Below are 14,041 nucleotides of genomic sequence, written 5' to 3' on the forward strand. Positions count from 1 at the left end.
AGCAGAGACATGGAGTGCAGGAACATTTCCCATGAGATTTGGGTGGCTGTGCCCCTGGAAAAACTGAACCATGTCTGCGATGGTGAGGCCAGTCTCGCCATGCCACGGCCTCTGAAAGCTGGGCCAATGCAGCTGGAGAGGAGCAGGTCCCAGGATCACAGCTGCAGGCAGGCAGACAGGCTCTGGAAAACCCAGCCATCTCATGGATTGGTTTTCCCATCACTCTACTATCATTTTACCGCATCGGATAACAACACTGCTGAAAAATCGCGTACTATGGCTTTTGTTTTCTCTGCTGGGTTTTCACTTTTATAGCACCATTTCACACTAATGCAGAGCTTTATAAAGACACATATTGCATGTAGCTGTGTTTTAAAGTTTAGGGCAGAACTGGCGGACTGAAGTGTCCACAAAGAGATCCATGAGCAGCAAAATGAACTATCCAGAGGTATGGGGCTCTGGTCATTCAAAAGACTGGACTTATTTAGGGCTTCCAAGTGATAAAGGAACTAGGTGACTCCAGCTTCGATTGGGTGCCTGACACTTTAGTTTCTAATTTGTCATAAATAGAAATTGTGGTTGGGAACATGGGCCCCGGAGTCAGGCAAGCTTGGGTTTGAATCTCGGCTCTACCATTTCTGGCTCTTAAACCTGGGGCAGCCTGTCTAACCTCTGTTCCTTTATCTGTGAAATGGGGATAAGAGAGTAACTACCTCTTAGACTTCTGTGAAGTCCCATATATAAAGCACTCTGCAGAAACCCTGGCACATAGTAAATAAGTGAAACACACTGAAGAGCTGTTATTGTTATCCCTAGTGTACTCTTAACTCAGCTGAGGCTCAAAAAGGCAAGGCCACGTTCCCAGGCTCAAGTAGGATTCAAACCCAGGTCTGCCTGGCTTCAAAGTCCCTGCTCTGTCCTAACATTAGGGCGCCTCAAAGAGACATTAGATCACTCTCCTGAAAGGTGTTTCTGGTTTATTTGGGGATATGTAGTAGCATGTAAACATATGGCTGTGATAAAAGCTGAAAATGGCAAATGACATAAAAGAGGTAAGAATTAGCAGTAATGAGAGTTGGTAGGAGGCTCATTCATTGGAAGTTAATTCCCTGGAAACTGAAGTCTAACCACTGCTAATGCTTTGTTAGGAAAGCTGTTCTACCTTGATAAGAGCCCAGTGACTTGGGGGCTAAGTTGGTTGGCCACATTTCATATTGTTTTCAGCTGCCTGGGGGTGAACTTCCAAGCCTCTTGCAGCTCCACTGACCCAAGTGACAGAGAGGAGGTTCACCCCTGTGGCGTTTTTTAAAGCTGTCAAATACCAAGTAGAACTGACCAGAATAATCGGAGGCCTCCCCGTCCAGCCACTCGCATAACCCCTTCTTCATTGACACCTTTTAAACCATTCCCAAATCTTCAACGGACTCTTTGGACGTGAATCCAGGACACGTGGGCTAAAAGGACGCTGGTGGTCTGCTCATCCTCATACGGCAAAGCCAAATTCTTAAAAAACAGTGGTGAAGCAGCATCTCCCTCAGCCACTCCAAAGGCCCCTGATCCGGTGAAATGCAAAAGGCTTTTAATTACTGTTTCCACCTTGCCTTCTGTTCCTTCTAAGGAATTTCTTGCAATATTAACCAATTAACCTCTAGATAGCCAGAAATCCTTCACTGCCTCTGCCTTGTGCAGGTTAAAGATAAAGCAGGAAGGAGACATGAAAAGGAGAGATTCACAGCCTATAAACTAGGTAACAGACTGTGCTCCTTCCTCTCACCTCTGGATTAGACAATTGATGACCAGAGAGATGAAGTAAAACACCCAGGGCCACACAGCTTGTAGATGGCAGAGCCCATGTGAGCACCTGGATCTTCCCACACAGCCCTCATCTAGTTTGGGGACTGGATTCTTTTCCAAGTGTCAAAACACCAGAGACCCTAAAGCTCTGGTGTGCATGTCATTCCCATTAGTCAGCGAATAAAAGCTAGCCACTGCCATTTTTTACTGAGCATTTACTATGTGCTACAGTCAGTGCTAAATGTTTTTCATGGATTATTTCCTTTTTATCTTTAAAGGTGGGTTCTATTACAGCCCACTTTACAGATGCCAGCTCTGAGACACAGAGAGGTTAAGTAACTTGCAAATGGTCTCACAGCATATAATAGGCAAACCCTTAACCCCTACACTCTGTTGCTCTGGGCACCATGAGGGACACAGAGAGAGCAGAGGCACAGCCCTTATACTGGAGACACTGTGATCTACGCCAGGCTGGGAGGGAGCTAAAATTTTTTGAGTGCCCTACGTAGTACAGAGACCATGCTAGGTGTTTTACAGACCTCAGAGAGGTTGCCTAAATCTCATGTAACTTCCGAGCTTTAGGATTCTTGGATCCCTGTGCTTGAGAACAGAGTAAGAACACAGATATACCATGGATGTCCATATGAATTGGGTGGTGCAGGAGCTGAGCTGGACGGGCAGGGGTAACCAGAAGAGAAAGTCTTGATAGAAGTACTTGGACGGATGGCAGGTCCAAAGCAAACCTTTGTAGAGTAACTTCAACTCCACATAACATCATGGCAGCACAAGATAGGAGAAAATAGGTGGACTTTGCAGTGAGACAAGCCTGCGTTCAAGTCCTATTTCCTCCATATCCTGATTATATGTAATCATGGGTAACTTAGATAAACTTTCTAAGCTTTAGAAGTAGACTTAATAATAATTCTCTTTGCAGGGTGGTTATGAAGTTTTAATCAGAGTGTGAAGTCAAGGTGCCCAGCGAAGTTCTGCTATTTATTAACTATAATACGGGTAAATTACTTAAACTCTCTGAGCTTTTATTTCCTCATTCATAAAATGGGAGTATAAAGGCTTAGCAGGGAGCTCAATGTAGTGGATAAAAGCACAGACTCTGGAGCCAAATTAACTAAACTTGAATATTGGTTCTTTCACTAACTAGTTGTATGATATTGGGCAAATTACTTACACTCTTTGATCCCCAGTTTCTCATCTATAGAATATTAATAATCTATAGGGTTGTCAGAGCAATCAAATGCGTTCATATCCCTAAAATGCTTAGAAAGGCACATGGCACTCATCAGCCTTTGCTGTTGTTATCACCTAACAGGATCCAAAGCATCAGTTAAAGTACCATGTACTACACAGAGTTGATGCTCAATAAACAGAGAGACAGCTATGGTTTTTCCTGTTCCTTGGGTAGGGATAGTAAAAGAACACGATGTTTATTAAGAACCTGTGCTAATAATACTACTAACTAGAAATGACAGGAACCCAACTGAAGTTAGTTTAACTCAAAGTGGAAATATGTTGGTGCACGTAACTAAAAATGCATCCCTTCCCACATCTTCTGATCACAGATTTACTCTTCCCTGGGGGATTCCATTCCTCAGCCCTACACATCCTCATTTCAAAACTAGTTGTTGATCCAACTTGATCGACCAGAGGACACCATCGCGATGGCAATGATGAGCCATTCAAAGACAGACTGTGAACAAGCTAAGCAATCAAAGTTTCCTCTCAATTCTTTTCTACTATATTATTGACAAAGTCACTCTCTCCACTGAGGTTGCAAAATTAAGATGCTGTGAGTCTTCTGCTTTTGCCTGCCATCATGACCACTGTTCCAGGGCATGGAAGGCATGATGTCAGTGACATCACCAAGCCCCAGAATCTGGCTGTGCCTGAAGCTGTAAGTACCACTGGACTTTTTAGTTACACGGACCAACATATATCCTCTTTCAGTTAAGCTAACTTTAGTTGGATTTCTGTCACTTCTAGTTAGTTGTATTATTAGCACAGGTTCTCAACAAAGACTGTATCCTTTTCCTATCTCTAACCAAGACATGTCTTATCACATGTTTGTGGATTTCCAAAGGATATTCTTTAGCTAAACTTTGAGGGTTATATAATCTAGTCTATAGGTACACTAATAACAAGAAAGGATTGTCAAAAAATTGTCACTTATCCTGCAAGACACACCATGGAGTAGTCAGCCACATAATATCCACATTTGGCAACCTCTGGGAAATAGCCTGCTGTGTCTATTGAGATGCAGTACTCTTTTAAAAGAGAGCCAGTGGCATATGTATACACACTCATGATTGCACATTTATGGATTTCTAATTTGTACCCTGCTTACTTCCAAGAAGGCCCTGGAGTGGCTGACAAAATAAGACAAAGACACAATAGGGCCATTAAGAAAAATCAAAGATCAAGCCTGGAGGGAAAAAAGGGATTTCTGATTATCGCCCAAACCCGGGTTAATATAGTTGCTTCAATAAAAATACGTATTTATATATAATTGGCTCTTGGCCTTTTGGCAGCCATTCAAAATGTGGCATGATGGGACACAGGGAGAACTGGGAATCCTTCGTGTCTGCAACTCAAGACCCAGCACAGAGGTCAGGCTAGAACAAGCACCCAAGAAATGTTTCTTAAATGAATGAGTGGATGAATGAATGGAATGAATGATGGATAAAATAACTAAAGCTCCCTGAGAAGCCTACATCATTCATTCATTCATCCATCCATTCAATGATCATTAATTGCATGCTTATGTGTGCCAAACACTGTGACTGGCCAGGGACATGGAAATGATGCATACCCAAATGAATCAAATATAATCCTTGCCTCCAAGGCCATAGCTCTCTGGCTTGAAAGCAAAAGCTCAGTGTGCTTTATTTCAGTACTCCTTGCAACCCCTAATTTCTTCATGCCTCCCAGAGAAAGGAAATCAAAAACTGAGGTTGTGAAGATGGGAATTGTAACACAGCACTTCAAGCCCTACAAAACACATGCACACCACCATTATCTAATAGTATACTTATGCTCCATGAGAGATAGCAGAAATGGAGGGAGGTTTCCTTTTACTGATTAAGATATTAAGGCCCAGACAGAGAAAGTGACTCTTCTGAGATTTCTCAGCTGGGGAAGTGGCAATTAGGACACAACTCAAGGCTTCCCCCACCCCCACTACAACCTGTTTGGGCCTAGTCAAACATGTCAAAGACCTGCTATCCTGGCCTGAAATTCCTTCTCAGCCTAGATCCAAATCAACCATGCACGTTGGAGGCCACAGCTTCCATGGGTAAGAGCCAGGCACTTAAAATCTTGAAGTAACTTGAACACTCATACCTCACCATTCAACATGGTCAGCAGCCCAAGCCCCACAGATACCTTCTCTTTGCCTAGAAACTGATGCTGAAATTCCAGATGAAGAGCATAAAATCTGTGTTATTTACTTAAGAGTAGGCTGAAAAGGGCATATAGCGCTGGATTGAGAGACCACTATTAGGAGAGCATTTCGAGAAAGAGTTATGAAGGGAAGGGGAAGTTAAAAGCCAAGGTGGTTTCCCACATGTCCATTTGGTCTTGCTTATCTAGTTCAGCTAGAAATTCAAGTCTGCAGAATGTACTTCACCCACGCTCAGGTTTATAAGGTGGATCCAGAATGGAAGAGTAGAAAGGGTGGACATGTTCTTTCCTACCAATAACCAAGTCACAGGGTGACTAAGCAAGAGAATTTGAGTGCACAGCAAGAGGAGAACTTGACAAAACAGGTGTGTCCTAGAGACAGCAAGTAAGGCCAGTGTCCCACCAAAACACCAGCTACCCATTTCGTGATGTCGTAGCAATAAAGTGCCCTTTAAAAACATATTTATGTATATACTGTGTGTGTATGCGTGTGCGTGCATATTACTAATTCAGAACTCATTCTTAAATGAACATGCCGACATGTGTTTTATATTTCCCAAGGAAGAATAATTTATCCCAGGGCCTGCATGGATTGTTTGACTGTAGAAGTAGGTATTAAGCCCATCCATTGGAAAGGAGCATGGTGGCCAGAACTTTGGAGCCTCCCCAGTAATGTCTTACCAGCCAGGCTATAAAACTTGCTGCCTATCTTCTAAAAAGTCAGACCATGTGTCTCAGAAAGTCAAGCCTTGGGCAATCTAGTTCATCTAGTTACTTCCAATAGGACTCTCAGGTTCAAAATCATGGATCTGTTCACTGTCAATAATTAGCACTTGCCTAACACCCATACAACGCAAATCACAATCTTCAAGTGACTGTGCATCTCTAGCTCCTCAGCTTCCAAATTCTCACACTGAATAAATGCACAGAGGTCTCTCCAACTCCTTTTCTCCTACCCCATGATATCCTGGACCATTCCAGAAGATAAAGCGAAAGTCAAGGAGTTTTTCTTTTTCCCACAAGGTCATAGACCTCCATACCTGAGGTTCCCTGTATGGCACTGGTGGGAAGTGGGCAAAGGGCAGGAGTTATTCCAGCAAGCAAAGTAAGTGGTGAGGTTGAATGTTTAGCCCAAACCAATGTTTACTTTAAACCACTGGGTGTCTTTTGCTAATAGACTCACCTCAAATCCCACACCAGGGCATTTTCTAGAGGTAAATTAGAAAAGTTTCCTCCCTTCTTGCAAGGGAATGATCCACAACCACGAACCAACTAGTTCTCAGGAGCCACTCATGCTCTGGACATGGGTGTATGTGAGTGTGTGGAGGGGGTCCTTTATCTCCCCCCAATTTTTTTTCCTTCCTTCCCATGGTACATCAAGTTGAAGCCCTGCTCGAGTCTCCATGCCATGGCCCAACGGCCAAGCTCCACACAGCCCGGGGCACCACACACCCAGGCAAGCCCACTCTCCCCACAGCAAAGCAAGGCAGGGCACAGGGGGAGAGAATGCATATTGCCTCTACTCACAGTCTGGTGAGCTTGGGAGTGCTCTGGAAAAGCAGTTCTGGAAGAACCTGAAGCTTATTCTTGTTCAGGCGCCTAAAGACGGGGAAAAAAAAAATGAATGAAAGGATGTCAAGGGGGACTTTAATGGGATCTGGTGTATACACAGACGCCACTTCAATCACACAGTTGACAGGGATGGAGAGACGCTGTAGATCTTTCAACTTGGTATGCACAACATGTGTAAGGCATACGCATCCTTGCGGAGCTGGTAGTCAAGTTGGGAATATAAGGCAAGGACCAGGCATGCTGCCACTCCCCCATCACAAGCCAGGCCAGACATCACAAATTGGTCACCAGCTTCTCTCCCAGAGCCCAGACAAGGCTTGTGAACGTTTCTCACCATGTGCTCCAGACAGCTATTACCAGTTAATGAAACTGGTATGTGAAATGGGTCCTTAGAAAGCTAAGTAAAACACCAGAGAGAATATTTCAGATCCTAAATGAGTTTGCATGTGTTTTTTGGGCAGTTCGGGTGGGGTGGGGAGGGAGGGCAGATACAGTTACTCTAGGAACAGAGAGGAGGGTGAGACAGATCACCAGGTCGAGGGACCAAGTAGAATCTCCGCCTTTGGGCTCTTTGGACCAGGGCAGGGCTTTGTCGTGACTTTCATGGGTTCACAGTACTTTCGCCTTCATGGGCCCCTTCTTCCATAAAAGGAAAAATATTTAAATTATATATTACGAATGTGGAGTCCTAGAAATGAACATAACATTATATAACATTTTCTTCTACTTAAAAGTTCATTTTTGTTAATTTGAAAATAAGGTAAAATGTTTTCATGGGCCCTGGGCACTGTGCCTGATGGAGAAGACATTCCTGGGTCAGGGAGTAGGTTGTGGGCACGAGGGAGGCCTCTACGGTGGCTTGAGGTCAGACTCTGCCCGGTGGGGATGCCCCACATTGGATGGTGGTCAGCAGACCCACTCAGAGTCTCTCCTGAGACTGTACAATGCTAAATATTCACACAGCAAAAGGCCATCGGAGTTTCCAGATGACACAAAGGCATTGTTGTCACCTCCATGGAGCCCTCTCTCCTGGGAAAAGCTGTCAGGCAGAGAGGGAGCCTCTACTCCACACTTCTCCTGTGGCTTTCAGCTTACCAATAAATCCCCAATACCAGGGAAGGTTTGGATGGATCACTTTCGGACATTTTTACGTCTTTATGTTAGCGAAAAGGGGTCCTCCCTTTTCTTTTTTTATATTGTGAAAAATAACATGTACAAAAAAGCAATAAATTTCAAAGCACACTACAACAATTAGTCATGGAACAGATTTCAGAGTTTGGTATGGGTGACAACTCCACAACTTTAGGGTTTTACTGCTAGCTGCTCCAAGGGTCCCCCTTTTTCACATAAATACCCAAACCAGTGACAAAGCACATATATCACAGTTCCCAGTGGAGTCACAGACTTCAGAATTAGCCAAGGTCAGGTTCAGGTATAGCTGTATCATGCACTCACTGTAGGGACTGGCAAAGTTACATGTCCCTTTAAGCCTCAGTTTCCCATCTATAAAATAACCCTACTTCACAGGGTGACAACGGATTTTAAACGACATCGGGTATGAGCAAGGGTCCAGCATACATAATGAGAGCATGGCTGTAATAATAATAAAATAACTCATTGAGTCCAACCGCATGCTGGATGTTGTGCTAAACATGAGATGTGCGTGGTCTCAATTGCAGCAGGGCTTGGAGGCAAGCGTTATGATTATCTCCACGTCATCGATGAGGAAACAGAGGCCTGGAGAGGGTGAGCAAATTCCCCCAGGTCACAGTGCTAGGAAGAGACAGTGGCAGTATTTTAACCCAAGCAGGCTGACTCCAATGTTATGGGAAGCCTTTCAGTAAATCACAGCGTCCTTTCCCTGTCCCTTCCTTCTTTCTTTCTCTGTCCTTTTCATTCAGCATTGCCATCTCCTCCACCCCAACCCACACAATGATCCACCCCAACCAAGTATATGTTCCTTCCCCAAAACAACTCTCTTGGAGGTCTCAAGACTTGGGACTCGATGGTGGGACTGTCTGGAACCACCCTCTATTGTCCCAGCTGTACAAAGACTGGCAAGAGTTACAAACAGACAAACAACACTCCAATCCAGGCAAAAATCCTAAAATCCGGCCTACCACTGCTGGCAGTGGGTAGGGTGTTTAGTGTGCTAAATGCCCTAAACCAGAGTGGGAGCTAAAAATAAAACCAGCTTGGCTCCAGGACTCCAGGAAGGGAAGAAATCATTTTCAGTGCTTTGCCGGTATTTGTGGCTGGACAAAAATAAAAACACCACCAAATTTGGCTAATTGTGCTCTGCCTGCAGCATCATAAGCCTTGAATGAGGATTCCAGGGCGGCCTGGCTGAGTTCAGCTCCCTTTCCTGAAGGGGCCTTTCCTGTCTCTGACTGGGCAGGTTGCATGTTTGTTCGCCATTGCATAAGGAGTTCAATTCTACATTTCATTTCCATTTCCTTCCAGGTTTTACTCATCTGTACCTAATCAACAAAGCCAGCCTGAAAGGTCTTCAAAGAGCCTATGAAGTCCACAAGCCCATAAGGTACATGTCTCACACGGCTGCTGTAAGAGCAGCCCCTGAATAGAAAAATAAGCAGAGTGAAACGTGCTGGTCTCTTGATTGAGGGATGGACAGGTACTGGGGTACAGACAGCGTCTTTTGCCTACAGCACACTCCATCACTCATGCCATCTGCTGTTCTGTCACCCTAGGCCAGAGGTGGAAATCTTCTGCCATACTTCAGGCAAGAAATAAATATACGATACTGGATAGAGAGCAGGACTGGATGGGAACTATTTAAGAGCAGACTCCAAGGAGTTCAAGAAACAGGGATGTGGGCCTGGTCAACGATGGCATAAAGCCCAAACAGGTGTTCCTTCTCCCTCTAAGATCAAATCTCCTTTCCAGCTTTCCTGCTAGGGCAGCAGGGAGCGTCCAGGTTAGAAACCATTGGCAGCTGAGTTTCAAAGTCATGCTGATTTCAAGCCTGAACTGTGACCCTCCAAGAAAGAGAACCTTGTCTTTGGAGGCTCACTGATGGCCTTTTTGAAAGTACTTGAGTATAAGATCTAACTAGAAGATTTTGCTGCTCTGTTTCCTGAATTCATCCATTTATCCATTCAACCATCTACCCATCCACCTAACTAACCATTACTTTATCTATCCCTCTAAACACCTATTTATCCATCCATCCATCCACCCATTCTTCCTTCTATTCCTCCATCCATCTATTCATTTTTCAATTTCCACATACAAAGAAGAATAAGACACAGTCCCTTCCCTTAAGGATGCCACATGCTAGTGGAGGAGTCAGGCACAAAAACAAAAAATCGCACCATCATTTTGTAAACAAAGGTGACGCATGAGCACAGAAGAGGGGCAGCTAACTCAGACCTGGGTAAAGAAAGGCTTCCTGGAGAAAGTGGTTTTGAGTTTAGTTCTGAAGCATGGGCGTGACTCTTCAGGGGACAGAGACAGAGTTCTAGGTTTAAAGAGCAGTATGTGCATGGCCATGGAGGTACAGGAGATGACAAAGCATTTGGGGAGGTGGGCAGGCTTGCATTGCTGGAACCTGGGGGTGACTTGAGAAATACCATAAAACTGGGCGGAGGTCACACCATGGGGGCCCTTGGTGGTCATGTTAAAGGTTTTCCCTGAGGGTAGTGGGGAGCCACAGGAAGGATTTGAACAAGGGAGTGATGATCTGGTTTGGATTTTTGAGCAATCTCTCTAGTTGTGGAAAATCTGGTTTGGAAGAGGGTGACATGGAAGCAAGGAGACCAATCGAGAAGGCTCTTGAAGTAATTAATGTGCTGTGGCAAGGATCTGATTAGCAGGGAGAATGGGTCCTGAACATAGGAGATAGAGGAGGTATAATAACCAGGATTTTGTGATTGAATGCATGTGAAGGCTCAGGAGGTAAGATGGGAAGTGTTAACAGTGGCCCCCAGAGCTCCAAAATTACAAGTCACCAACCAACGGCAGGGAGAAGGAACACTATGCAGAAGATAGCGAGATTGGATTCAGGATTTGTGTACCATCAAGGGCTCTCAAATATGTCTAGATGGTGAACAGGATCAGCACTTGGCATGCACTAGCTCCTTAATCCTCCTGGAAACACAGGAGGCCAGGATTCTTAGCATCTCTATAATAAGGAAGCAGTGTCCTAATGGGCACTTACCCAAAGTCAACCTTGACTAAACAAGGTGAGAGGATTGAGCCCAGATGCCCCATATTCTTAACTACTACATATAATGATTGTATGGCTCAAATTCTGTCTTGGCTTACAACCTAACGTGTGGGTCTCCCCATTCAGTTCTGTAGGTCCTAGAGAGGCTATGCATCCAGCACAACCCCTGTCCCATCAGTAGCCAACACACTGCTAGGCACATGGGAGCCTCCAAGAAGCATTTGTTTCTTGAATAAATCACAAGGCAGCAATGGCCCACTCTGGGAATCCAAACAATAAATACCTTTTCTGGGTTAGGCGAGGGAGCCATCCTATGTTGAGTTGGCTCCCAAAAAGTCAGCCTGCCTGAGTTTATCTGCATCCTTTAGAAACTTTGGGTAGCCTCAGCTCCCAAACTTAGCTGCTCTACAGATCTTGGCCGGCTAGTAAAGCAAGAAGGTGAGCTCACTGCTTCTCCTCAACCAGGTGAAGGGCAGGAGGGAGGGGTCCCCAGGCCAGCAGGAAGCTTGGTGTGTCAGCACAGGCAGAAGCATAGCCCACAGCAAGCGCCTTCCTTTTCTCAGGCAGGTGTGGAATGTCCAGCTGCCTGGCGAAGGCCCCAGGGAAGGAGAAAGTCAAAGTGTGATAACTCTCAAAGGTCACCAGAACTGCTTGCTTTAGTCGTGAAATCAATTGGTTCCCCTTCCCCAGGCACTTTCTGCGCAGCTTGGATGATCTCCAGCTTTCCTGGTACTTTTAGAAACGCCAGTCTTTCTAAGCAATAAGGGTCAAAGCAGCTTTGTTTTTGGGAGCAGAAGCTGCCAAAGCCTCCCAGAATGGGGGATGAAAGGCTTGACTCCATGATGAATGCAGGCTCACCATACAGTCTTCTGGGGCAGGTCAGAACCACAGGGGCCAAGAACCTTAGCCCCCAGCTGGGACAAGCAGACACCACTGCAAGTCAGGGGCATAAAGGGGAAAAACTTGAACTCTGGAGAGTCAAAAGAGCAGGGAGCCCTGATTTGGATCAGGCCCCACCACTGACTCAGGGTAACCACTGATAGCCCCTTCTCACCTAACTTCCTCACCTGTCAAACAGCAAATTCAGGCACGGTCCCTGCTCTGCAAATTTTCATAATGCGAACTGGATATAACCTGGCCAGTTATTGATTATACCTCTGTCATGATCAGACACTGGTTCCACTTGCTGATTAACCTGCAAGCCTAACATCCCCTCCACTTTAGTTGAGTGACTGGCTGTTCTTTGGCATTGGGGATTCCTTTTTTTTTTTTTTTTTTTTTGGTAACAGCCTTGTCTCACTTGGTATACAGGACTATTTAGGTTGAAATTTCGTTATTTTTAATCTGTAACTTCAAAATGTCCTAATAACGAACACCTTTATTTTCATATTTGTGTCAGAGAAATACTTCTGTTATTATCATCTAAAATTCTTTGCCCCTAAGCAGTTTTCCTCCCTATTAAAACTGTCTATGAGAACCCTTTCTAAAATAACTGAAAGATTATTTTAGGAACACAATTATTATATAATAGCAAAACACGTGCCCCCGTGGGATACCTGAGAGGACTGAATGGTTACACATCTGCAAAGGATTTTGCAGGGTTGCACAAGGGCCCCAGAAATGCTGTGCTGCTGTTATTGTCATTAGTGGTTAGAAATAGACGGAGATTTATTCTTCCTTCATAGACGATTGTATTGGTCAGCAAAGCTATTGGCAGTAACAAATGAACTCCAAAATCTCGTTGGAATAGCTCAAATAGAAGGAACTCTCCACCGTTTATGAAACTAAAGGGAACATGTGGCCTCCAAGTTCGCTGCAGCAGGAAGAGGGGGAGGCAGGAGGCACAGTCAGCCGTCATCTCCCTCGACTTGGTTATGAATGCATATCACTTGTGCTCTCAGTCCATTGGCCAGACTGGTTAATAGCCTGAGCCTGACTGCAAAGGAAGCTGGGAAATCTAGGAGCACATGAGTATTTGCTGAGTACCAGCATAGGACTCAACAGGCCGTATGCATCCAAGTGGCAGGGAAAATCGTCTGTCTTTCCTCCTTCCTTCCCTTTTATTTGCTCACATAGAGCACTTACTAGTGCTAAATGCTGTGCAGGGGGGTTATATGTATTATCTCACTCCACCTTTAAAGTAACTTTTGAGATGGATACTGTTATTTTCAGCATTTTACATAAGGAAATTGTGGTACAGAGAGGTGCCGTAACTTGTCCAAGGTCACAGAGCTGATAACGAGGTTTGGACAGAGTTCTCTCTGACTCTAAAGCCTGTGTTTAAACTCTGTCCACTTTGCTTCCTTAACCCTCTGGTGCTCGGTGTGACCCTGATGTCATCCAGTAATCCCAGGAGGGAGGCCAATACCAAGGAGTATTTCCCCATTTTATAGGTAGAGACCAGGACACTGGCCCTGTGCCCCCTTCTCCTTAACGTCCACAGCCCATTCACTGGCCCTTACACTTTGGTTTTAGAGAAGGATCAAAGGGACCCAGGAATCACTGCCCCAGGAAGCCAGAGGCATCTCCTGGAGGGCATTTATCCCTTTCTGATCCAAGGGATCTGTCCATTCTAAACTTCCTCAAGTTCTCAGCCCTGGCTCGAACCTGTGTTTCTGACTTTACGAAGCGATGGATTCTAGAAGGCTCTGGGGACTGCTCTGCCCAGGGTCTCACCTTACTGGACTCCAGTTCAGGACCCCAGCAGAAACAGAAAACAAGCACAAAGAGCCCCAAGTAACTCTGTTTGAACTTTCCTGCACCTCACATTAGATCAATTTCCCTTCAATTTCATGGCTGTTAGAGAGAAAGTGGGGAACAGCTGTTCCCTGAGCCCACCTGGCCTCTGACATTGATCTCAGGGTGAGAGGGGATGCGAGAGAAGGAGGCCAAAAGTGCTGCCCATGCAGCTGCTGGCCCTGCACTGAGAATGCACTAAAGGGCTGCCCCCTGTGAGTCAGTCACTTCTGCCCAGAACAAGGCCTGCTGTGGCCCCACAAACTGCTTTAACTAGAGCTAAGGTTGAGAGCAGAGGCTAAAGGCGATCTCCCAGGAGACAGTATCTAGAACCAC

At 45.2% G+C, this 14,041-nt stretch overlaps 1 protein-coding gene across 1 annotated transcript in view; it reads right to left on the reverse strand.

Moving 5' to 3' along the window:
* The window catches only part of SLIT3 (slit guidance ligand 3), a 617,936-nt gene that overhangs the window by 499,575 nt on the left and 104,320 nt on the right, over window positions 1-14,041 (reverse strand). Inside the window, exon 4 of the mRNA XM_077137609.1 lies at window positions 6,736-6,807. Within this exon, the coding sequence (XP_076993724.1) occupies window positions 6,736-6,807 (72 nt within the window). The remainder of the gene's footprint in view (window positions 1-6,735; window positions 6,808-14,041) is intronic.

This window comes from Tamandua tetradactyla, chromosome 20 (genome assembly GCF_023851605.1).
Source record: "Tamandua tetradactyla isolate mTamTet1 chromosome 20, mTamTet1.pri, whole genome shotgun sequence".
Lineage (NCBI taxonomy): Eukaryota > Metazoa > Chordata > Mammalia > Pilosa > Myrmecophagidae > Tamandua > Tamandua tetradactyla.